Source organism: Thermobia domestica, chromosome 11 (genome assembly GCF_964235325.1).
Source record: "Thermobia domestica chromosome 11, izTheDome1.hap1.1, whole genome shotgun sequence".
Lineage (NCBI taxonomy): Eukaryota > Metazoa > Arthropoda > Insecta > Zygentoma > Lepismatidae > Thermobia > Thermobia domestica.
The window spans coordinates 63,994,204-64,021,629 of record NC_137464.1 but is presented as its reverse complement, the minus strand read 5'-3'; the positions used below and the strand labels follow the sequence as shown (position 1 = coordinate 64,021,629).

Genomic DNA, 27,426 nt, shown 5'->3' with positions numbered 1-27,426 from the left:
CCAAGTGCTTGTGAATTGTGTACATACGAGGGCCATTGCAAAAGCCGTGGCAACTATTAATTTTCTCGAAAATGGTAACGAATGAAAAAAATTCTGAATATGCAAATGGAAGGCTAGTTCATATGGAAACATTACATATAGGGAGATGGATGAAGATACACACTGCCATAAAGATACAGCACAAGAAAAAAGACGATTTTTTTTTCGTTTCAAACGTGTTTTACTGTCAATTGCAACAGTACAAAATAGTACAGGGCAAGAACGCGTACCTATGACATCTTGGAGTCCCTACCATCTTGTGAATTCTTGGGGAGACTCCTAATGCCATGGAATGCATATAGTTTGTAACACTTTTGGAACGAAAAAAAAAAGTCTTTTTTTCTCGTGCTGTATCTTTGTGGTGGTATGTGTATTCAACCATCTCCTACATGTAATGTTTATATATGAACTAACCTTCCATTTGCATGTTTTAAAAATAATTCACCATTTTCGAGGAAAAAAAAATAGTTGCCATGATTTTTGCAATGGCCCTCCTATGTCCCGCAAGTATATTTGAACGTATAAAAAAGAATGTGGAATTGTTAAAAGATGTAATCCTCATTCAGATACAGTAGAAAGACAACAAAGATTTGGGTAGTATACTTGGTTGATTGGATTTGAGTGTATTCTTTTTTAAGCACCGAGGTTATATGAGACGAGGACGTGTGGCCTAACGCGGAATCTCCCACTTGTTGTGGGAAGGGTTTATGTGTAGCAGTTGTTTTTTAATGAAACTGCCTCAGTTTCCAATCAAAATTATTCTGCGTTACTATGTGAACCATATATGTTTGTGATATGTAAATTCGCTGTATCATATATATATCTTCTGTTTTTTACCCTAAAATCGTAAAATCTTCCCCCTTTCTCTGGAAAAAATCTGACAACCCTAAGCCTACAGTTATGTCAGAACCACTATTCGGTTTGCACAAATGGTTCTCCCTTCTGACTCGGATGCAGAATCCTTTGATTACAAAGGCGATGAGTCTACCGACGTATCCACGGTGGGCATCTGATAAATATACGTTGTATTGATGTTACATACTTATGAATATTTTGAGAGTTACTTCAGAAGGACAAAAAGTACACAGTTCCACAAATGAAATCACTGCACAGAGTTACACACGTTATTAAAATAATGGACAATTTCAAAAGACTACTGAGTACAAAAGACCTAATTTAATTCAGGTTAGTTCAACGAGTCAGAAAAGAAGTCTCAATCATTCATACATATGCATAATTTTTATTTTAATAAAGCATTTACATTCATGCCTCCTCAGTTCGCAATGTGTGAGAAAAAAATACAGATTAGCGTGTTTCAGTTTTCCTGATGTTGCAAAACCTTTGTAGCGACTGTTGATTCTCCGCGGTCCTCCGTGAAATCAAAATTGATTTTTTAAAATATATTTTACATATCATTAAAATAAAATGATGAATTCCAACTTCACAACACTAAATGTGTCACTTATGGCAATACAGTCATAAATGGAAATAAATGCAAATATTCGAAGAAAATGCGACTAGTTAAACCTGGTATGTGATATTTTCCTTAAGTAGAAGCTTTGCTTTGTTATAATTAAATATAAACTAATTATTTGCTGAGCAAAACTATATATTTTCATTAAAATTCGCCAAAGAGTTAGTTGGCGAAACTGTAACACGTGTTGCATTTTAATGAAAATATATAGTTTTGCTCAGCAAATTAGTTTATGTCTAATATGATGAATTTAACATTTACCTAATGTGATGGATCTGTCGTTCTAGGTTGGGAATTTTGTTATTTCTTCCTTTATCTTTTAGTATATATATATATATTTTTTCAGTTGGTTGAAACTTAGCTAATGACAATAAAATGATCCGCGGACTCCTCTTCAGTCTTTCGCACCTCTCCTTCTGCCGGGATCCACGGACCACAGAGTGGGAAACATTCTTCCAGATCATTTCAGATATGAGGAAATTTCATGAATTCACACGATTTATGGCTCTTTTGCTCTTGAATTTATTTAGTTTAGTTTAAACCAGCCTCTCCTGTTTACGACAGTTATCGCAGTTTTTTTTTTAATTAATAGATGAAGGGATAATTTGAGTGGTCATTTTTGCCAGATTTCAACTGCAAGCGGTGCGAATTGTGTTAAAACTTCAATAACATATGCACCATGTTGACAGAATTGAATAAGTTTTACTAAAGTTTTCGCCGATTGATTTTACATTCAAGAATTTGAAATGATTGTACGCCATCGTGCATCCAGATTGACCCACAACTGAGAGGATAAATTCATCGCTCATTCTTGATTAATTTTAATCCCAAATATTGGAAATTGTGGGAAAGCTTATAAAAAAAAATCTATAAACCGAATAATTTTTACGAAAGTTATCATAAGGACGTTTTTAGAAAGATTGAGGGAAACTTATCATTAGAACGTTTTAGAAAGATTGGTGGGAAGATTAAGGCACTCATTTATTCTTCGGTGATTTTAACCTTATACTAAGAGTATAATTGATAAACTTCAAAAATTACGTTAAAATCAAATCGTTTTGTAGTACGAGAATGATCATGAATGTATTTTTAAAGTTGTAAAAGAGAGTAAATTCACCCTTTCGTTCTTTGCAGCTGTGGGGATCTTTAGAGTAGCATACATAAATTGTACACAAAATCGAATATTTTTACGTAGTTTACATTGCAAATTTGCCGAATTTGGTTTATTTGATTCCCTTTTACATCCATGTTCTTCATGGATTGCAACTCCAAATAACAGGTATATTTCAGAAGGTGCATACCAAGTTCCATAAAATCGGGAAAGTTTTACGAAAATTACCGTGAAACGACAGATGGAAACACACAAATGCTGATTGAGTTAAATAGTGGAAGCTCGCTACGCTCTCTTCAATAAAATAACGTGGAATTTGAAAGTAAAGATATAGCGCACCTTGATTCAACGTATTATATGTTTTTTTTAGTGATATATAATGTACAATTATTATTATTATTATTATTATTATTATTATTATTATTATTATTATTATTATTATTATTATTATTATTATTATTATTATGTAAACAACTAAATGGCACATCCTTTAAGCAAAAGTGTTTCGTTAGTTTCATTGCATTAAAGTAACTTACACAGTTTCAAAGCGTTGTAATCGGCGTAACTAACGAGTCAGCTTCTAGATTTTCTGTGATCGAATGAGTATTGTACAGTAAAACCTGTTAACTTCGCCACCTTTCTAAATCGAACACCTACCTTTTGTTAATCTGCTTCCTATGGAACCTGCATTTTCCCATTAGACATTCCTTACTTATTACTCTGCCGCATTGAAGCAATGTTGCTACTATGCTGCTAATGTTAAATTCACCGTTGTATGTGAGAAACCGCGTAATCCTTATTTTTTTGAAACAGTTCGAGAACTTATTTTACTGCTGTGTTCCAGGTCAGTAAACGGAAGAGAAAAACGAGACAACTTTGGGAATTGAAAGTAATTTGTCCACAAATATAGCAAATTGAAGTATTCCTTATTGCTTTTATGATTTGTTGGTAGAGTGTAAATAGATTAATGCCGTTAAGGCTTTCCATTCATATTCTTTACTGTAAGACCATTTCGTAGTTCAGTGCAGACGGATTCAGATATCCTTTGGTTTTCATCACGTCTTTAAACCCTTTCTTCTCTTTGGGAGCGTGCAGGAAATTTAGAAAAAACTATCGGATTTATAGGATATTTTTATTTTCCAGAAATAAATGTTACCATATATTATTTATAGAGTACAAAATAATACATACATAATAGTTAGTAACTATTAAAAGTGCTTATTACGGTCTAGAATACTTTTAGTTTCAAAAATAATTTATTTTCTGTAAGTTGGCCACCTTACAGTGGAACCGATAGTGACCAGGATAGACAGATTTTACTGTAGTTATTCGTTGTTGTTGAACTGACGTTAAACTTCGTATTAGCAGCTGTTTATGATACATTTCGGTCATTTTCATTTTTATTTATTTATTTATTTATTATTGTTTTAATTTAAAAAACTAAAATCGAGAATGAGTAGTTTCAGTACTTGATCGGTATGGGATTCCAAGCTACTGATTCTTACTAACAAGGGACGTCTGCGAACCGTGACAGCTAGATATTTATGGAAATTGGTACCCTCACTAATTGTGGATCGCTAATCATCGTGGTGATAGTCATTCGGTGCGGAAATGCCTTGTTTACCCGCTACGTATAATACAAATATCACGCAGTGACCGGGTGAGACTGTGCCAAGTTATACCCCAAAAGCGCCTGAAAAAGACAAAATGAAAAACCTGTGCAGGTAACCTGATACCTATGGAAGGGGAACACGTGACCAAGAACAGGGCAGTAGTGTGACAAGCAGTATTGCCACCCCAACACAAATTCTAGTTTTTCAAATGGAACGTATACCATTTTATGGCATTAAAACAATTAGCATAAAACGCGAAAGAAATTAAGCAAAAGGTGGGTTATCAGTGTTGTCAAATAAGGTATACAATGCTCTAAAATTGAGAAATTGTGGGGCCCGTCCAAAGAAACGAACAAATGTTTAACAACAAGACTGCGAAGGGAACAAATGTAAGTAGGGAGTAAACCACAGCATCCAGTGACTAACGGGCTTGATCCTTCACATCAAGTGTGCGGCTAGGGCGAGAAATGTATGTATTTTGCTACACTATCTATGATTTTTCTGTTGCGTATATAGATGTATTGGGCCTTATGCAGAGTCGTTTTGACGTGTGATTAGTGACATGCTAAAGAGTTCGACTAACATATGTTTCTTGCAGTAGTCAGGTGTTTAGTATAACACTAATCATATGTCAAAACGACTCTGCATAAGGCGGATTATGTTTAAATATTTTGCGCCTGTATATTATTGTTAACCTGAATGCAGTGTGTTTAGTCTTCATCGTTGTCTCACATGTTAACATTTCCTATACCCTTGACTGACACCTATCACAGGTCAGTAATCTTTGAAAATCGATTCTGACGTACAGTAGAGCGTCGATTATCCGAACGTCGGTCATCCGAACGACCGCTTAACCGAACTGTGTACTCGCTCGCACCTGTTACTCTCCCACCCTACCATCCATCATCCCCCTCACTCCCAAACCAAGTTTCCCACAGTAGTCGCCTCACTGAGCCACAGCTGGCAGAACATTGCTTCTAATGGGGCCTTCATAAGGCGCTGCTAGCCGGCCAAGCCGCCAGTCGCTGTTTCAACAATCAGCACACTTCTGTCGGTTTGGCACTGGCTGTAGAAGTCCAGTCCAGTACAGTGCAGTACAGTACAGTACAGTACAGTACAGTACAGTTCGATTATCCGAACAAACCAGTTTTCCGAACACCCATGTCCCCCAATTACTTCAGATAATCGACGCTGTACTGTACTTTGTTGTCATAGGTTTGTTACCTTCCGTGCTACAGCTTTTCTGTAATCTTTTCAGGTGCTACGCCGTCGTTTCTATAGTTCGGAAGGCATGAAGGTTTTTATGCAGTGTTGCAATCCCAAGACAGTTCGTTTGCTTGTTCTCGGGAACGGCTTGACATATCAATCCCACACAAACGCCATTGGAATTGCTGCGCAACAGAAAAAAAAAAAAAACACATCTGTTTACATTGCCGCATTATGTCGCATGGGACTACTACTTCCATGGCTACTCTAACATGTGTCCTTGTTTGACTGAATCCTCTATCAAACCTGTTAGTCATTGGATGCTGTACATGCTGTGGTTTACTCCCTACTGCACATTTGTTCCTTATGCAGTCTTGTTGTTGTTGTACATGTGTTCGTTTCTCTGTACGGTCCCCATAATTTTTCAACTTTAGAGCCTCATATTTCCTTTATTTGGCAACACTGATAACCTGCCTTTTGCTTACTTTCTTTCTAGGAATGGGCAAAATCGGTTTTTATAAAAACCGGAAACTGGTTTTCTATAAACCGAAATCCGAAAAAGCGACATTTCTGTTTTTTCCAACTGGTTTCGGTGAAAACTTTTGATAAATACATAAAACTATTTCTGTGGAAAAGGAATCGGTTTCCAGAGAACAACGAAACACTATTCTGATCAGAAATAAAACAATTTTTGAAAAGAAAAAAAAAAGAACCAGTGTTGAAGAAAACCGAAACCGGATCCGGTGAAAAATCGAACCACTTTTTTTTTAGAGAGAAAACCGGTTTCGGTGAAAAACCGAACCGCGAAAACCGGTTTTTGACCATTTTAAAACGGTTTCGGTTTTCCTTTTAAAACGCGAAAACCGAAAAACCGGTTTTTGTGGCAAACACTATTTTTTTCATGTTTTATGTCAGTTGTTTTAATGCGATAAAATAATATACGTTCTATTTGAAAAATATACATTTGAATTTGGGGTGGCAACACTGCTTGTGTGACACTACTGTCGTGTTATTATTGATCACATGTCCCTGCCCTATAGGTATCAGATTACCTGCACAGGTTTTTTATTTTCTGTCTTTTTCCGGCGTTTTTGGGGTATATCTCAGCACAGCCTCACCCGGTCACTGCGTAGTATATGTATTATACGGGTAAACAAGACATTTCCGAACCGAATGACTATCATTACGATGATTTAGCGATCCACAATTAGTCAGGGTACCAAATTTCATAAATATCTAGCTGTCACGATTCGCATATCTCCCTTGTATGTAATTTAAACGTTCTGAGCAGAATTTATTTACGAATCTTCATAAATCTCACCACGTATTTTCGGAATTTAAATCAAGGAGTTTTCAAAAATGGTTTGAGGAAAGTATTCGAAGTAAGTAGTGAACACCCGACCCGGGTCAGTGAAGAATGTTATAGGACCTCAAAATAGTCGTGGCAGTATTGCTCTAGTTCTTACATGGCTTTATTAAAAGAGTAAATATTTGTTTGCTTCAGTATATTTGTTGTCTGTGTCTACTACCTTAAATATATCTGCAGAAGGCGTCATATACTATCAGCACCTCCGTTTTTGTCAATGTTTCGCAAAAGCTCCCTCGTGGCTATATGGCTATTGTACGCGTCTTCAGCGCGGGAGAGTCGGTTCCGTGGCCTGATCCCACGTTAAGCTGTAGGTTCACGTTTCATATAACTTTGGTGGTGAAAATAACGCTAAACTCTGATCCAACGAACCATTGATGTTTCGCAGGGCATGTAGCAGATTCGATGCTCCGTAGTACAAGTAATGGCTTCTCTTCGTCGTAATGCTTCATGGTTTGAAGTGGTTCATCTGTGCGCAGAGGTTGTAATCGCGCGGACTTATATCTAGGGAATACGACGAATGTTTGAGTACCTGCTTTCGCTGGTTAGCTGTGCGACACGTAGCGTTGTCTTGCAAGATGATACTGTTAGCAACGCCATAGTTTTATCTTGAGTGCAGAATGAAGACAATGTTGCAAAAAATTGTAGTAGTAGGCTGCATCAGCAGTCTGTTCCTGACATAGGGAATGGTGCAGGATTATCTCATTGGTGTCGTATATCACAATAAACATCGTTCTTCACACCAGCACGTGCGTTCTGCGTTGTGTGGAGAAGCAACGAGGATGGGTTGCCACTTCAAGCATGGTTCATACGAGCGAGTTTAGGTTCTATCCATATAGACAATCCGTCCAAAAGGGCTTGTCGCCTTTCCCCTTGAAACGACGCAGCAAGTCATAGCACTTGGACAGCGTAGCACCTTGGTGATTTGATGGGGTATGTACAACGTGAATTTTGTAGCATCTAAGAAGAGTGTGCAGGATGTGGAGAATGTTTTTACGATATACACTAGGGCTGTTAAAATTTGAAATGAAAATGGAATCTTTAAGCTTTACGTTCCACGGTTGTGGCGGTTAGGCTAAAGGAGACGGTGATGATGAAAAACGAATGAAATGGTGGAATGAAGAAAGTGGGAGAACCCCGAGAAAACCCACGAGCACGGTGTTTGTCCACTACAAAGTCTACACAGCGCGAGCTGGGATCGAACCAGGGACCCCAAGCACCGGAAATGAACGCTCTACCACTGAGCCACCGCGCCCCCTGTTAAAATTTGAATACAGTAGAGTTCCGATTTTCCTACTTAATGTAAACCTAACCAATTTCGGATAATACATACTTTTCACCAAAATGGGGAGCAGTATATAGAGTAGCAAAGACGTGAGGTACGGTATAATAAATGGGACTACATTAAGTGTTCTACAGCACGTTCAGTCATTCTAGTGTAAGCAGAAAAGATATATACAGGTGGATCCAAGGGGGGCTGTAGCTTCCCCCCTTGACGTTCAGAGATACACTGGATAAAATGGACTTCAATCCTGCTTTACACTGGATAAAGCTGCAAACTATGGTTTAACTTCTCCCTTGATCATATCCTGGATCCGCCACTATATATATATATATCAAACAGAAAATTAAAAAGCAAAAAAAGTTACAGCACAGATTTTTTTCAAAATTATATTGTATGTGGATTTGCCAAAGACAACGATCTAGCAAGTTTTGCGTTTTTATCAAATCAAAAGACAATGAAGTGGTTAGTGTCCCGTCTAGTGACCACATTTGTGGAGCCCTGAACGATTCCTAGCTGGATGTGAAAAAGCGTATACAAGAGGCGAAAAAATGGCTTGAGAAGAATACACGTCAATCACGAGAGTTTACAATGACATACTAGGCGACTTACATGACAAAGGTTAGTGTAATTTTTATATTATACATCTGTACTTCAAAATAGTATTACATTCACTTTTAGTATTATATTCACTGCTGCATAAAGAAGCATCTCGCATTAAAGTCACTGTCGTACATATTAAAAGTTATAATAAAATGTAGTTGTATTTAATAATCGAAATTGTGAATAATATATGATGATGTGTTCAAGATTGATTCAGTGTGAAGTGTTTATCCATGCTGCTCATGTGCATAAATTTAGTGTTTATCTATGCACGCTCGTTGCCTTGTAATCAAGGGGTCCCGAGTTAGAATCTATTTCGAACATATTGTCGGTAAAGGAGCGTACCATTAAACTGATGGTCCTGTCCTTAAGACGTAATCCCATGGAAGGTGTTCTGCCCGAAAGCTGGTGTTTGACTCAAAGGTCCCTGGGCAAGGTTAACCCTTTGAGTACAAGGCGGCGAGCATAACGCTCGAAGAAGGAACACTCAAGATGCTTGACGGTACTTCTTTTCTGTTAGCTGACAACGGAGAAGAAAATAGAATTATAATTTTTTGTGGTGATAAGGGCTAAGAAAGCTTGAAACGCTTTAATCATTTTTTCATGGGTGGTACTTTCAAGTTCTCTAGTAAACAGTTTTCTTAGATTTACAGTATCCATGCAGATTTTGGCAGTACGTATGAAGAAACTAACAACAATCTGGTAGTGTTTGCTTTATTACCCAATAAGAATAAAGAGACATATATTCGTTTCTTTCGACTCATCCTTCAGTCTGTTCCGGAGTGGAAACCAGAAATAGTGAACGTGGATTTTGAATCGTCGTCCATATCTTCGTTCGATAGAAATCAGTGGATGCTTCTTCCATTTTAAGAAATATCTTTGGAGGAAAGTTCAGGAGATACGACTTTCGGTGGAGTATCGACAGAATGAGGAAATCCGTTTGCATATACGCATGTGTGCGGCTATGGCCTTTTTAAAACCAGAGGAAGTGTACGATGGCTGCCTGGAAATACACTCGGAAGCCCCAGAATCAACGAAGCTAACTCTTTTCTTCAATTATTTGTAAATAATTGATTGGAAAACGAGGACATTCCAGTAACAATGTGGAACTGTAATAATAAACGACACCGAACTACAAATGTCGTAGAGGGTTGGAACAACCGGCTGAACACACTCCTAGGAAGACCAAACCCGCGCGTTAAAGAAGTCATTATTTGTTTGAGAGAAGAAGCCGAGAGATCACACTGTGCATTTTTGAGGTCAGAGTTAAACATTCGAAGTTCCAAAAGGAAGAAGAAGTACGTAAAGTATGATGAACGCCTTGAAAGGACAGTGAAGCGCCATTATGAAGAAAATGGAAGTCTCTTGCTTAAAGGCAATAGCTTACATGCAGAAACTGGAATAAACTACTACAATCTTCTGAAATGACAATAGACCAAAACATTCTCGCTGCTGATGTAAATATAATGAAAAAACAAAAAGTTAACGATAGCTTAGCCACAGCTGGTTATAAACACGCCAAAGTAGCTATATTGATTATATAGTTACTTTGCCAGTCCAAAGCCTGGATAAAGCGAAATGGAAATCAGCAAATATTGAAATAGAGCATGTGCAAGATTCGTGCTGGTCTTGGTCTGGCGAGAATCTTGCAGGTATGGTCTTGGTGTTCCGAGAATCTTGCAAGCATGGTCCTGGTCGTGAATCGGTACTTTTCTCACCACCAATCTGTTCAACTTTTAACCGTTTTTTGGCCGGTTTATATATATACTTATATACCGTCCTATCAAGTGGTACGTTTTGTCGCCTGTCATTATTTGATGGCTGATTGGAAGACTCTTCGAAAGTAGCCCTCCAGGCAAGTGGTACGTTTTGTCGCTTGTGATTATTTAAAGTGTTTTTAGAAAACCCTTCACAAGCAGCCCTCAGGGTAAGTGGTACGTTTTGTCGCGTATTCTCAACAAATATAGTAAGCAGAGGGCCATAAACCCCTCTCTCCCTTCTTTCTTCTCGCAGAAAATGGATATTGGCGCGATTAACTATCAGTTCCATTTGGTTTGGTTTATAAACATTTCTTGCTGTTGTGATTCTTTTGACCTTTCGACATATTATTCCATGTACGCAAGCAGTTAGAAAGAGATGACATGAAAAGCAGACAAGTTGACAGAATTTCCCATTTCTAACCAGAATTTACCGCATTCCTGCCAGTGCTAAGAATTTCGCGTTTTGCGGGAAATTTCCTGATAACACTGGCTTTAAATGGGCCATCCGTCGATTTGGCGCTTTTTTGATGAACTTAGGACACAGCGTTACATACCGTTTGATGAACTTAAGACTTAAAAAAGCGTTACTTACTGTACGAGGCAATGCTTCGAAAAGAGTCGCCCAAGAAAAGAAGAAAATATATTCAGACAGATGAAAGAATTCGTTGTATTGTACAGAATTTTGAAACTGTTGACTGTAGAATATTTGCGGGGTTTGGCCCATAATTCCGTCGTGGAATGATGATGTCATGATTAGTGTAACACAAGACAAAAATAAATTGTTCAATATCTAAATTATATTTCACTGTTGTTTCCTTTCCAATTTTCTCTGTTGCAAATATAGTAATAAACAGTAATACAATGTTATGAATAGCTACGAAGTTATGAATATCCAAAATGCCTATTCCTTTACGTTAGGGATGATATAAAGGTAACTTCACTGAAGTTTATTTTGGGGTGTCATAGGATGCCTACAGCAAATTTTATTTCAGTCCAATACAGATTCGTGTTGAAAAAAAAAAATGTTGATCATGATCTCCGATTTTCCTGAAATTAGGATATATTATTCTAGAAACAAAATAATTAGACTCGTATATTTTTTTCTTTCTGCGTTATACAAAAATTTACTAGAACTAAACCAAACATTTAATGCAACTGAGACTTTCAGTGATTGTTTACCATGGGACATACTATAATGTAACGAAAATTTAGTTTTTGAAGATAACTTTGTTAAGAAAATTGGGATGAAATTTCACCTTTCTGAATATTTTAAGTTGTGCAGTTATTTGTTTATTTTTGTGATATTATTGCCTATTTTCGAATCTCTTAGTGCGTGGACATCCGGGTTCCAAGTATGAAATACATTATAACCCATTTAAGTAAATTAACCTATTCAGATATACGGCTTTGCGCCCAAACGGCCGTTCCTAAACGTCTGCGCCCAAATGGCCGCGCTCAAACGTCCTGCTCCGAACCTTTCAATTCCTAATCTCCGATGTAACTTCTTCAAACTTATCCCAAAGAATACCAAACCCTTTATCATTCTTGCCTACTTCAACGGCCTGATGAAGTAATTGCCACTGCTATAAATAATCAGAAATTATCTGATTCTTTGACAGTCAAGGAATAAATAACACATTGAAAATTGTCCGCGTGGCTGGAAGCTTAGCTGTAGGACATTCGTTCACCTAGTTAGAAACCATAGTTGATTTCCTGCGTTCCCGGCATTAACTTTAATGTTTTTTTTTTTTTTCAAAAATCCTATGAATACTTCGTAATGTTTTCTCATGTATAAAGAAGAAATGTGGTAAAAGGTTCTATGTTAGCTAATGCTTCTTGTTTACTTCTTTGTAGATTACGTGTACTTTGAAACTTCTTCCACTTCACCCTATCAAATACGAAGGATAGAAGAATTAAACAAGGTAAGTGTGAAATTGTTAATTCATTTACTTTTATAATATAGTCGTAATAAAAGGTGCTTGAGTCATTATTTGATGTTCTTTGACAGCACATTCCAAGATAATGCATAAGAAAGGACTACTATTCAAAGAAACCTTCCACCATTCAGATAGTAGGGTAGTTTTCTCAAAAACTACTCAGCTGAATTTATTCATATTTCATTAATAATTTGACAGTGTAGCGTAATTCATTTACCCTGAAAAAATCCACAAGGGTTAGTTTACTTTTCAAAGAATTTTTATTTTATTTATTTATTTATTTATTTATTGCTGGCCGATTTTGTTCATGTTTCACTCATCCACAAGGTGTGGTTACTTATCGCATGGTTTCGTGAAGTACGATCATGTGATTTTGATGAGACTGTATTCATAAATTAATATTTTATTAATAACCGTATACCATTGCGTAAATTACCTCTTATGAAAATATCAACAAGGGGTTAGTTTAGTTTTGGAGTGAGTTTTCTTCAGACCAAGTTTTCCAGAAATACGTAATAATTTTCTTCGTATGCCACAGATTGGTATTTCAATAGTAACTGCAGCAAAACGTGATTTAATTCAAGAAATTGGATCTAGGAAATTTAGTACAGTGGCCCATACCTTTTATTTGAATTTGTAAAACTTCATTATGCAGCTGAGCAAGCTGGGATCATTTGTCAGCAGATACAAATCATCCACAATTAATGATTGAATGGAAGCGCAACAAAAAATTTGTTTCATTCAGATATGTCGAAAAAATAAGTGATATTATTATTATTCTTATCTTTATTATTGTAAAATCTTAAAATTTGTCCAAAAACTATTTCTTCAAAATTCGTGAAACATTACGAATGATTGCATTTTCGAGATTTAGACATGTACTTAAGTGATTCCCTAACTCAATTATATTTCAGCATCTTGCCTAATGTGTGTCTATCGTTAGTCTGGTTCGGGCGATACTCAGCATATCAAAATGACTGGTAATAGCAGCTGTGATGCAGAGTTGCAGATACTGGATCTTGTGGTGGAAATTGCAAACTGACACAAAAGTTTCTAGCTTTTAAACATTGGAGAGACAGAAGCAGCTATTATTTTCACTTGTTTTCAGTTAGCGTCTGATGCTCTGTTCCTCTCTCATTTTCCTCGCGAAGAAACTTGAATAAAAAGAGGGCCACGGTGGCTTAATGGTAGAGCACTCACTTCATATGCGTGGGGATCCTGTTCGATCCCAGCCTGCGCTAGTTGGCCTTTGTGGGTGCGTGTATGTTGTTTTCTCGGGATTCTCCCAGTTCCTTCATTCCATCATTTCATTCGTTATCATATCGTCGCCTCCCTTAGGCTCAGAGCATAATCGTGTGACATTTGGGCATTAAACTTAAAAAAAAAAAAAAAAGAAGGCAATTTTACGTTTATTGGAAACCTCTATGTGATTGGATATGGTACTTATCTAAGTACGTTTTCAGAATAAACCGTTTTGAAAAAAAGTAAGGTTTTCGATCCCTTATAACTTTGTTCTACTTGTTTGTAGTATGTCATATCACGGTCATAATATTCGATAATATGGTATTTCCGATGTGCATTAACACGTCCTTCTAGTTGCGTTTGTAGAAGCCTTCAGTATTTGGAAGTTTATGAATGTTTGTAATATTGTAAGGTCCTTAGTTTGTAACGCTGAATAGTAAATGTAGTATTGTAAATTTCCGTGTAACTACTAAACTTCAACCACATCCGGTTTAGAGAGTGTTGCAGGTGGCCACTGTATGGTTTCTTGAGACGATGAATCGATTGCAAATAACAGCTTCACGAAATCAATTAAAATTTTTGTTCTACGGTGAAAAACGTTGATACCGGAAATGGTTAATTTCAGCCACTTCCGGTTTGAGTAACAGGTTAACGGAGAAGATGAGAACTAATCTTGTGAATCTAAATCGTTTGAAAAAAAAAACACTTCTTGATTTCTCTTAACATTTTTGTTCTGATACCTGTCGACAGACAGACAGTAGGGTGTCCCTTACATAATATAATTTCGAGTTACAATACGCACACCCGTGAAATCTATTCTATGTGGCCGTAAACACGTATTAGTGAAATATCAACTCCTTACGAGAACGCTAACCTGTGCCAACCTGACGACAAAGTTATGACAGTAAAAATAAAAAACAAAAGAGATGCTAAACGCAGATCAGTGTTGCGAACGTTTCGAGTAGGGATGCGTTCGAGTCGAGTCGAGTCGAGATTTAAGCCTGTCTCGACTCGACTCGAGAAAATGTTGTCTCGACTCGAAAATATGTTGCTGTCTCGACTCGTGTCTCGACTCGACAGTCTCTGTCTCGACTCGACTCGAATTCGAGTCGAGACGTCTCGAAATTCGAGTCGAGACGTCTCGAAATTCGAGTCGAGACAAAATATACGAGTTAAAATATACACACACATCAGCCAGACCGTTATGTCTACCTACCTAATTGTTAGTATATCCACCTTTTGGCATGAATAACAACGGCAGCGCGTCTTGGCATGGTCGCAATGTTCCTCGGTGGGTCGCTGGAGAGAGTTGGCACCACATATGCACACACAGGTCATCTAATTCCCGTAAATTCCGGTGAGGGGGTGATGCACCCTCACGTCACGTTCAATTACATCCCAGATGTGATCGATTGGGTTCAGATCCGGAGAGTTTGGGGGCCAGCACATCACTTGGAACTCGCTCCTGTGTTCCTCGAACCACTCCATCACACTCCTGGCCTTGCGACATGGTGCATTATCTTGTCGAAAAATGCCACTACCGATGGGAAACATGGCCGTCATGAAGGGGTGTACGTAGTCTGCAAGCAGATTGCGATACCTCGGCCGTCATGGTGCCTTGCTCAAGCTCCATTAGACACATAGATGCTCACCTGAATGTTCCCCAGATAATAATTAAGCCGCAGCCAGTTTGTCTCCGTCCCGCAGTACAGATGTCAAGGAGCTGTTCCCTATGAACACTACGTATTCGCACCCTCACATCGTCATGATGAAGAAGATATCGGGATTCATCAGACAATGCAACGCTCTGCCATTGTGCCAAGGTCTAGTGGCGATGGTCACGTGTTCATTTTAGTTATAGTTGCCGATGTCGTGGTGTTAACATTCGCCATCGTTAGGAGTGTGTGTTCAGACTAGTGTTGTGAAGGCCTGTGAAAAAACCGGGAATTTTGGGTTAAAAAAACAGTGTTTTTACTGTTTTTCCGAGCTGGGGAAAAAACGGAAAATTTGGGTATTATCAGAATCATCATTTAATCACAGAATCATTTTAGTTAATATGTTAAATCAAACATATATTTCATAGAGATATCTTGATTGTTCTATGTAAAATTCCGGAAATTTTGAAACCATTAGAAAAAATAGTTTGTTCGGAAATATTGGCAAAAACAGGAAAATGTAGTTTAAAAACTATTTGTTAGCCTGATGCTAGTAATCTTACTTGCTGTAACATGTCTGCAACATATACAGTGGGAAGTCGAAAATCCGAACTAATTGGGACCACAGGTGTTCGGATTTTCAAATTGTTCGGATTTTCGAAAATGACGAAGAAAATGCCATTTAGGCTTACATACTGTACGGTATGTTCTTCTATCGATACAGTGGTTATTCAGTACATACAGTAATTACAATACCGTACGTAAGGCTACTTACATTTAATGTTTCTGAAGAACTTGCTTGTACTCTAAATAACACTGTTCTTGTAAGTCACACTTAAAACTTATAGGCCTAAGAAAAAATAAAAATAAAAATACATGACAAACAATTACATATAAATGAACTTTTGTAAAAACACTGACTTCATAACGTCGATGGACACGCTATTGTTTGTTTATCGCTAGCGTTAAGACAAAATGTAAAAAGCTTCTAGGGACCGCATTCGGATTTTTGACGTTAGGATTATCGACGTCCTACTGTATATACAATGTATTTCGCTAACGGAAAAAATACTTAAAGCAACAGGTTTTAATTCTACTTTACACACATATACCGCACAAGTGAGTAAATTTGAGCAGCGGGAAATATATTAACTGAAACTTTCGTTAGTTATTATTACAGACTAGCAGAATATCCGTTCTTCGCACGAGGAGAATACGTTTCATTTTGGACACAAAGGGCACCAAAACTGTCACTAATGAACTTGTGGAGCCCCAAAACTATGAATTTGACATTAATATCGATAATTTTCAATTATCTTTACATGTCACCATCCTCCTTAGAGTACTAATGGTGCTGAATTTGTGGATTTAAACGGCATCTTCTGCTCATCTCAGCGAGTATGGATTCGAGGCCATTTTCGATCATATATATATATATATATATATATATATATATATATATATATATATATATATATATATATATATATATATATATATATATATATACACAGGCGGATCCAAGGGGGCTATAGCCCCCCCTTCACACTCAAGTATACACTGCATAAAATGGGCTTCAATCCTGCTTTACACTGGATAAAACTGCAAACTATGGTTTAGCCCCTCCCTTGATCATATCCTGAATCCGCCACTATATATATATATATATATATATATATATATATATATATATATATATAATGCTCAAAAAAATTAGGGGTTCAGCTGAAATATCACACAAGACCTTAAGATAAAGCATTCCTTCTTGTATGATATATATGAGTCAAACACAAGCTATTTCATACACTAAGATACACTAGAAAAATGGGGCACATACTGGTGTTGGGGCACGGAAAACCTTGTTCACATGGCTCATGACACAAGACGGTTATGTGTGCATCTCTCGAACTGCCCATAAACAGGCAAAGCAACAACACTGATTGTTCCTTAATATGTCATATGATCACTTCAAATAGCCAACAGAGCCTCGTACCTGCGTGGCATGGATTCAATCAGATTATCGATGAGTTCTTGGGGGATGTTGTGCCACTCATCCAGAAGAACGACTTCCAGCTCTGGAATGGTTGTTGGATTTACTGGCCTAGCGGCAATTCGTCTGCCAAGCATATCCCAGACATGCTCAACTGGAACGAGATCCGGAGAGCATGCTAGCCGCTTCATCCGAGCGATACCATCAGCATCTCATCCACTAACCGAGTTCTGTGAGGACAAGTATTGTCATCCATAAAAAGGAACGAATCACCAATGGCACCAGCATAAGGAAGAACAAGAGTTTTCATGATCTCATCCCTATATCTGAGAGCCGTCAAAGAGCCATTTTGGATGATGTGGAGCTCAGTACGCTCACCAATGCTGATTCCTGCCTACACCATCAGTCCACCGCTATGATACTGGAATCTTACTCGCACAAACATGGAATTGTGTCGTGTTCCACACTCTCTCCAGATGAAAACCCGTCGATTATTAGGCTCTACACTGAATCGAGACTCGTCAGAGAACAAAACATTGCCCCATTCATTGCGTCCCCACCCACGATGTTCCTCCGCCTACGCTCTTCGATCAACACGGTGTCGTACAGTTAATGGGACACACACCATAGGCCTACGTGCGTAGAGACCAGCTTCTCGAAGGCGATTGCGGACCGTTTGAGTAGATATTATGTGTCCTGTTGTTGTTCGGAAGGCTCGCGGTAGCAGAGTTGTATTCTGGTTTCCGACGGTCTGTTAACAACAGATAACGATCGTCTCTGGCTTTAGTTGCTAGTGGACGGCCCTGTCCTTGTCTTCTTCGAACACTTCCAGTTGTTTGAAATCGATTCCACAATCGGGAAATCACACTTTGTGCCACTCCTATGGCATGTGCCACCTTCCGCCATGACTGACCAGCTTCCAACCTCATTGGGGGCCGCGGTGGCTCAGTGGTAGAGCGTTCACCTCTGGTGTTTGGGGTCCCGGGTTCGATTCCAGCCCCTGCCAACTGAACTTTGTGGTGTACAAACACCGTGTGCGTGGGTTTTCTCGGGGTTGTCCCGTTTCCTCCCACTTTCTTCATTCCACCCTTTCACTCATCTCTCATCATCACCGTCTCCTTTAGCCTAACCGGCATAACCGTGGGACGTAGAAACTTAAAGATTTTTCCGGTCCGCATACAATTATAGCTGAATTTGCATATCATCGCTAATGGAATTGTCACCATTGATTTCAGCGACTGCGAAAACTATGGATTTGACACTAATATCGGTCATTTTGGATTATTTTTACTTGTCTCGGTATCCGATCCCCCCGGCCCGAATAGGGTGAATTTGTAAGTTAATGTGATCAGAGTTTTCAGCGACCGCGAAAACTACGAATTCGACAGTAATATCGGCCATTTTCTACCACTTTTACATGTCCCTGTAAGTGCCCCCTGAGACCTCCTGGTCCGAATTAAAAAAAAAAAAAGATTCGTCTTGATCTGGGGCCTGGGCCAGGGTACCCCTGACTAAAATTTGGTAACTCTCGGTCCACTCGCCTGGTCCCCAGGCCGCATACAAACAGACAAACACAAACAAACTATTTATTTTATATATATTAGACTAGATAGATTCTTGCAAATTATGCCAGATTTTCATATTATCTTTCCAAACTAATTTTAAAGACCCGCTCCTACTTATCTTTATATATATATATATACGCAGTATCTCTATATTTATATCTATCTATATCTATATATGTAATATATAACAAACGTAGGAATTACACCCTCAATAACGCTCCTGGAGGACCCCTTTCCCCCAAAAAAAAAAAAAAAAATGCTGGGGAAACACTTGTAGAAACTTCATTTTTCGTGCCAGACTATTACCCAGACCTGGTGAACAAAAAAAAAAAAAAAAAAAAAGCGATCGAATTAAAAAAAATAGTTCTCCATAATAGTATTCATTGAGAATATTGTTATAAAATTTAAATTTTATGGGTAAATCAGTAGACTTTGAATACATCCACATCGTATCCAGTAAGTTGCGAAATTGTGTACCTCCAGACATGGGTGGCCGAAGAAAATTTTCTAGGGGGGCATCTTCAATGTTTGCTATATTAGTCTGGCATTTAATGTGCATGATTTGTTATATTACGTATACATTTTCGTGAGCCAGGGAGGTTCATTCTTATCAAACACGGAGATTATGAAGGAGCAGATCTACTGCACAAAACATAATAAAAACCTCTCTTTCGGATTTCTATCATCCCGCAGTCCAACCCCGAGACGGAAACATAAGAGATAGGCTTTTTGTTTTTAAACAAGATAACGTGCCTAGCGAATGCTTTACATTGTGAAGATTATATTAGTGAAAATTAAACTAATATAATTTTACAACTTAATATACATATCACTAAATGTTGGGCTCCCCGTTGCTGTGTGGTTAGCGTATGCGCCTTTCTCGAACGAGGTTTGATTCATGGTAGGAGCTCATGTGTTTCAAATCCGACTTTAAACTGTAAGTTCACGTCTTGTAGAGCTTTGCTCCTGAAAACGACGCTAAACTATAATCTAATTTAATATTACTAAATATTAAAAAATAATGACTTACCAAGGTGACGTCAATTTGGCAGTCATCAAATCCATTTTATACTTTCACTTAATCCAGTGGATATTAATATAACAATTACAAGACACACGTCATCATCTTCTCCTGTATCTGCATTATTTGATTCATCTATAGATTTGTTATTTGTACGCATCATTCATTTTTGCATTTTCGGGAGGGTTCAGGGTTCTTTCTTCGTTTAAAGAGTCGGTTCTCTGTATTGGAAAGAGAATCAGGGGAAGAAATATATACAAAACATGCCGCTTCCGACGCAGCACTGAAGCATTTCTTTTAGCGGTCATACCCCCCCTCCACTCTCAAGTTGTAAAGTGAGAAGGGACAGAAACATCCCAGACACTCAGGGTTCAGTTGACAATAATAAAACTATGGGTAAGTAAACATCTTGTACAGAGTCACGTTTTGCTTATTTTTGAACATTTCTGTGAATTCAACAATACACAGCGGAAATACTAACTGGTTTTATTACTCCAACCATCGCTTCAACTAAGGGTAATTCCCAACGCTCAGTGAGCCATCTAAATTTTCGTTCTTTTTCTGTTCCCCAGTGGAAAGAATGAGATTTTGCCAAGATGCTAGATGCTAGATGGGAGTGAATTATGCTAGATCTAGCACCAAGATGCTAGATATGGCTTCACTGGCGGGCTTCGATATCTACAGAACTTTCTGCCAAAGCATACAAAAAAACACAAAGCACAATAGTTTCGATAACATCTGTGTGGTCCTTCGGTAGGCTACACATCCGGTAAGAAGCTCAATCCAAAGAGTAGTTTGCACTGCATCCGTAGCCGGCTAACAAAAGACTCGTAGCCGGCTTGTATAGATAATTGAGTTCAAATTTTCAAGTATCCATTTACTGAATGCCCATATCGTGTATGCATGCATTTGCATGCATTATTTAATAAGTAAATAAAGTATACACACAATTAATTATGTCAGTGATAAACGGTGTTTATTGAAAAAAAACTCTCCAAACAATGAAGATTAATCTTAGACTGGAGAAATGGTTATCCTTCGTTTTCATTATCATTTGGCCATGAAACAAACGCCTGACAGATATACAACCCCTATATACAACTATGTGATGTTGGAATATATAACTCGTATGGTATGATGCTTTACTTTTTCAAAAATTTCAGTACTTCTAGTGAAATGAAATCTTTAGTTTTACGTCCTACGGTTATGCCGGTTAAGCTAAAGGAGACGGTGGTGATGAGAAATGAATGAAATGGTGGAATGAAGAAAGTGGGAGGAAACGGGAGAACCCCGAGAAATCCCACGAGCATGGTGTTTGTCCACCACAAAGTCCACACGGCGCGATCTGGGATCAAACCAGGGACCCCATGCACCGGAGGTGAACGTCCTACCACTGAGCCACCGCGCCCCCACAGTACTTCTTGTGTACCCCTATAAATGCAATAAAGAACTAATGGCCATTTTTTTTTTTTACAAAAATATTCAATTAAAACTGAACAATTTACATAAAATTTGGAATCGACAAATGAAAACGGCACGTTTCTAGCACTTGTGGGTTCGAGGTCTCATTGTTGAAAGGATTGGAGACAAACATATAAACTTTTCTGTGAGGAGAAACATATACGCGTAACTCTAGTATTTTAATATATAGATAATAATTGGAATAATTTTATTTTCGAGTGCTATTTTTTAATATTCGCAATATTGAAATTTTTGAACTTAAATTTTTCCCGTGTTTGAAAAAAAAAGATATCATTACTAGTAAAATTAACCTAATACAAACATATTTATTTTTTTCAATTTTTCCAGAAAATCGAAAAAAACGTTTTTTTAAAAAATAAAACAGGTTCAAAATTTCCGGAAATTTGACAAAACTAGTTCAGATACACTTGTACTTTGCCCAGCATTAAACTCTGATCTTAGTTCCGACGCAGTTCGCCGCCTGTTCTGTTTTACCAATCTGCCCAGACTAGAACGTTCGACATCTGTAATGAGGTGGGGGCACCCAACCCCTCGACATTTGGACGTCTTTTCCCCTTGGTTTCGCCACTTGCTGAAGACAATCACCACAGCACTCCTCGAACACCTGACAAGTCCTGCAGTTTCCGAAATACTCGTGCCGAGTGTTTCTGAGCGAGCACTTTCTTCAAAATAATATTAAAAATTATAGAAAAATTTTCGAGACATTCGAGTCGAGTCGAGATTTTTAGTAGCTGTCTCGACTCGACTCGAGTCTCGACTCGAAAATTCGAGCCGAGAAATACGTTTGTCTCGACTCGTCTCGAATTTTACAAAGTGTGTCTCGACTCGAATTCGAGTCGAGTCGAGTCGAGATTCGAGACATGTCTCGACTCGTGCGCATCCCTAGTTTCGAGAAATAACGTGAAACACGTTAAATGCAAACGCCATTGGCGCATGCAGCGTTGCCATCTTTTACAAAACATATTTTTCAGCTTTAATAAGATACCGAATATCTCAGTCAGTACGTGACTTATCGATCTCATATAACCACAGTACTGCTTCTCATGCTCTACCGCTTTTAATTATAGGTTTTAAACCATACTGTAGTAGTCAGGGTGTCTGCCAGTCAGGGAAGTCAGTGAACTTGTAGGGTCAGGAAAAATGTCAGGAAATTTCATTGTCAGGAAAAATCTTTCCCAGGACCTCTATAATAGGAACTAGCCTAAGGCTAGCCGGGACTTCGCCCCAAGACCGTTAGCTAAAGGACTCACTGGTTTGCATCCTAAAATTATCGTTACATAACCAACATTGTCAGTACAAAGATTATCTGTTGATCTTGAAGTTTTCGTTTCAAGAAAGCAAATTACAACAATCACAGTAAATGAAGTAAAGAGGCAATACACATCTTTCGTAAAGTCTCCAACCTACAAAGTTGATTTGGAGTCCTTTTCAAGAAAAGTAGACAGGTTAGATCAGGTTACTCACAGGCAAAGAGGAATATAAAGAACTGTATCATTTTGCGAAGAAATGCCTTATTATATCTCATGGAAACGCCCTTGTTGAGTCTGGCTTCTTAGTAACAAAGATATCTTATTACCTAATCTTCAAGAAATGTCACTTATTGCACAACGTCTAGTGTATGATAGTGTTCTTAAATTGGGAGGCATTCTGAACATCGAAATTACGAAGCCCATGATACATTATGTGCGAAATGCATTACAAGAAAGAAAGGAAGCATTAGCAGAAAGTCATCTTCAGAAGCAACAACAGAGCGAAAACGAACGGCTCCAAAAATCAAAGAACTTGAAGCTGAGAAAGCCAAACTTCAAGTAAACACTGACCAAAAGATTGCTAAATTAGACAACGAGATAGAAATGTCGCAGAAACTGCAAAGAATCTGACTAACGTTGTAAGTGCATATAATATAGTTTTAAGTTTGTATATTTGTTCGTGAACATTTAATACTACTCAGTGAGAGTTACGTATGCATGTGGAAAATTGTATAAAGTCTGTGATAATGGTACCAGTTGATCGTATGTGTAAGCAAGAAAGTCATTGTATGGTAAAAACCATTTCCAAAAGTTTTTGCATTCAAATTCTATTATGGTGTGATGATTAAATAATAAAAATAAATAGGAGTGGAAAGGGTGGCTGTGAGGAGTGGAGGGAGGCCACTAAAATAGTCATAAATTACAGATAAATGAATTGGTTCGTTTGTACGTTTGTAGAATATTGTATAAGCATATAAACAATAATGAAAACTTACAGTTCACTTTAAATTTAAGTTATCTTTCATGAGTTATAGTACGAAAAATGATAGCGACAAAGTCAGGGAAAATTATTGCTTGGTAGACACCCTGGCAGTGATCTTTTTCGAGTTTTGTACCTTTTCCAAACTCAACATTGTTTTCTGTTAATGGCAACACTGTTCAACAGGCCCTTCTACACGTGAGTCAAAGTAAACAGTTCTGTATTTATTTAATTTAAGATGTATAAAACGTTATTATAAACAGTTCTTGTATTTATTTAATTTAAGGTGTACAGAGCGTTAGTACCTTCCTCCCTGTGTGCGCCAACGGTGTTTGCATTTAACATGTTTCACTTTATTTCTCAAAAATTTGCATCAATGATCTGCGAATACCGTCTCATTTGTCCTTACTTTCATTGTTACTTACAATGTGATATCCAATATAGGTCATTCTATTTGCAAAAACAATACTTTCTCTTTGGTTGGCAACACTGTTCATCCGGTGATGTTCTTCAATGCACAGCAGGTGTCTTTTTTCTAGCTGATTCGTGCAAAGTTTCGTTTCTCTGTCGCTGTTATCACGGTTGGACATTCTGCATTATATTATAATGTGGAAACGTCATTTCATGATTTTGTCGTCAGGTCAGCACGGGTTAACGTTCTCGTAAGGAGTTATTATTTCACTAAAATGCGTGTTTACGGTCACATAGAATACATTTCGTGGGTGTGCGTATCGTAACATGAAATTACCTTATATAAGGAACACCCTAACAAACAGACAGACATAGTCGTTTTATAAGACTTCCAACACTTATGCATAGCATAGTTTGGAAGTCTAAAACGTCAAAGAAACTCATCAGATTGACATGCTATACAATTGTATGTATTATTATAGCGTGCAGACTTGTGGTTCTTAAGTTATGCACAATTAAATTTTTAAATCAACTATGTGGGGATAATAAAAACTAATAAATACCGTTTATATAGCAAAGAAAGGCGACTTGGACAGAAAAAGTGAAAATCAAATGAAGGACGCTTTTTAGTATTATTTGAATTGTTTTCTTAGTTCCTCTAAATTTTCAATATTATATGCAAATAGAGATGCAAAAAAGCCGGCTTTTTTGAATCGATGGTTTTTTCACATAAAAAGCCGGCTTTTTTTGGGAAAAAAAAAACGAGAATTTTAGAAATTTTGGCTTTTTTCATTTTCATGATTTTTCTATCTAAATAGCTTTCTTATAGTATATTCTATAATTAGATAAGAATTCCATGCCATATTTAGCTCTGTAATTCACCATCAAGATAGATGGAGCACATTTTACGAATTAAAGCTAACATGAAGAATGTAGTATTTGAGGGCAATTTTACAGGCTATTTAACTTTATTTTAACTTTTGAGTTATCGACATTCTTTTTCTTCTCTAGATCATTTTAGTTTGTCATCCGTGTTTCATTTCTAAGAGCTTAGTACTCTAGCTTCTAGCACAAAAGTTAAACTTACGTTTTTCTATATATCCGTCAAAGCATACGTTTTTCAATATGTCCGTCAAACCGTACTTCCACATTTCTGTTATACTGTAGTTGTGCAATGATTTAGCAATAATTTTCCAGATATAACCTTGAATACCAATTTATACAAATAATCAGTAGCGGATTTAGAGAAGTATTTTGGGAGGGGTTTCTCTGATTGTTTCGTTTTCTAAAAAGTCCTAATTTTATTTGGGAGGTTCTTGAAGTTTATGAGTACAGGCATAACTAATATTTCGTTTCGTTTATATGTTTAGCAATAATCTTCCGGATACAACCTTGAAGGTCATTTTATACTGAGAATCAATGGCGAATTTAAAAAAGTGCTTTGAGAGGGGTTTTCTTACTACTAATGTTTAGTTTTCTAAACATTCGTAATTTTTATTTGACGGGAGCTTAAAGTTTATGAGTAAAGGCATAACTAATAGATATTTCGTTCGTTTTAGACATTCCGCAACTTTGGGGAACAGGCTTCAGTCCGAAAGACCGATCCCCTAACCTTCTCAAAACCGTCACTGCTGGTAATTAGTAATAATAACGATTTAAAAACAATAAGAAAGGAAATCGGCCAACTCCTACACTCCTAGTCGGCCAGTACACGCACTATTTCTACATTCACAGATAGAATGAAGGAAAGCTTTATCAGAATGGTCGAATGCTGGGTTAAATCCCAGACTTCCCGATAGAAGCGCAAAAGCCAACCACTCAGTCATGTTTGTTGTGCAGTTGTATTTAGCTTAACTTAAATATATTCCGTAGTCCTTTTTGGGGTGGGGGGAGTTCCGTAATCATATGTTGAATCCATCTTGTTAAAAATTCAGAAAACTTTAGGACTGGGTAAACCGTGATGGTGGTCAAGGGCGCCCATGCTGTGGTTTCCAAGGAAGGGCAAGTATAAGCGACGTTTCAAAAATAGTTTCAAATTTTGCTGTAACTAATGTAAAAATTCTATTGGATTTTCGATATTCTGAAGTACATTTTCCTCTAGGAAGGGCGAGTGCCCCCATGCCCCCCCCCCTGATGGGCGCCCTTGATGGTGGTTATAAAAAACTTGACTGTAGAATTTCAAGATATACAAAACTAAAAGTTCCAGATGTGCAGCCTGTAACTGTATCATATAAATCTAAATATTTCTCTTATGTTTTATTTTAATTTTATTTTGTTTCAAAAAGAGGGTATGGAATATTTTGAAGTGAAAATACTACATACAATTTTGCTAGTTATTTGTATATTTTTTTAGAAGAAGTTTTTACTTTTAGGGTTGGCTTGTTTACACCAGCTATTTTTTTTTTAAATAACTGGTTTAAACCCAAAAAATAAAAAAAAAAAAAAATGCGGATCGTGTGAACTTCATGGTGACGTTTCCACATGTGCATTAGTCTTATTTCCTTTTCACCTTTTAATCAAGGTGTCCCATGTTCAATTCTCCGTCGAACCAGAATCCTTCTTTCATGTGTAAACCAAGTAGCGGTTCGGCTGTCACTTTAAGCGAAAGTCTTCTCCTTGATAACCTCGGTATTACGTAAGGATGTTGAGTCTAAACATACGAAACGAAACCAAATTATATATTTCTGCATGCCTGAATGCCTGTTTTACAAAGAAGCCAAGGTTGTTTAAATATATTGATAGAAATTGGTAAAATTTGTCGATTGCCTACGTAGCTTCCAACATTAGCTTGGATTGGACTTTCAATGATATCTACATACTAAATTTGTAATTTAATACCTCAGTTTTAGCGTACTGATTATAATACGTTGACCTTTAAATTTTACATAGAAAGCAATAACAGGATTTTCCCGTTATTGTTTTACATTTAAAAGAATGACGGGATTTTCCCGATGGCGAGTTCGGGAGTTTCTCAATTTAAGAAATTTACTGACCCGACTTCTTTAAGCTTATGGGACCTCTTCCAGCATAACCCCGTTGTTGCATAATAACACCAGGGTGAAACAAACTTATTTCTGTCAATATATAATATAAATACATAAAGCAAAATATCTAAATCAAAAAACCTGGTTTAAACCCCAAAAAAGCCTGGTTTAAACTGCCCCCCAAAAACGGGTTTTTGGCATTTTCAGAAACAACCATGGTTCTTGCCAACTCTGCTTACTTTTGTATATAGGAGGTTATTTTTTTTTTTTATTATATACATTGGTTAATCCTTTGGAATTCATAATGTAAAAATGTTGAAGTAAAATTGTTTAAAATATCTTTTCGAAATTCATGGTTTATTTTCGAGGTTTTATATTATTATCGGCATCAACCACTAATTAAATGAATTTTTGTGTTATAGAGAAGCGAAACAAAGTCTGCTTTATCAATTTAAA

At 37.3% G+C, this 27,426-nt stretch overlaps 1 protein-coding gene across 3 annotated transcripts in view; it reads left to right on the top strand.

Moving 5' to 3' along the window:
- The window catches only part of MTA1-like (metastasis associated 1-like), a 211,053-nt gene that overhangs the window by 17,963 nt on the left and 165,664 nt on the right, over positions 1-27,426 (top strand). For all 3 annotated transcript variants that reach the window (XM_081730472.1, XM_081730471.1, XM_081730470.1), the window contains exon 2: positions 12,309-12,376. In XM_081730472.1, the coding sequence (XP_081586598.1) occupies positions 12,309-12,376 (68 nt within the window). The remainder of the gene's footprint in view (positions 1-12,308; positions 12,377-27,426) is intronic.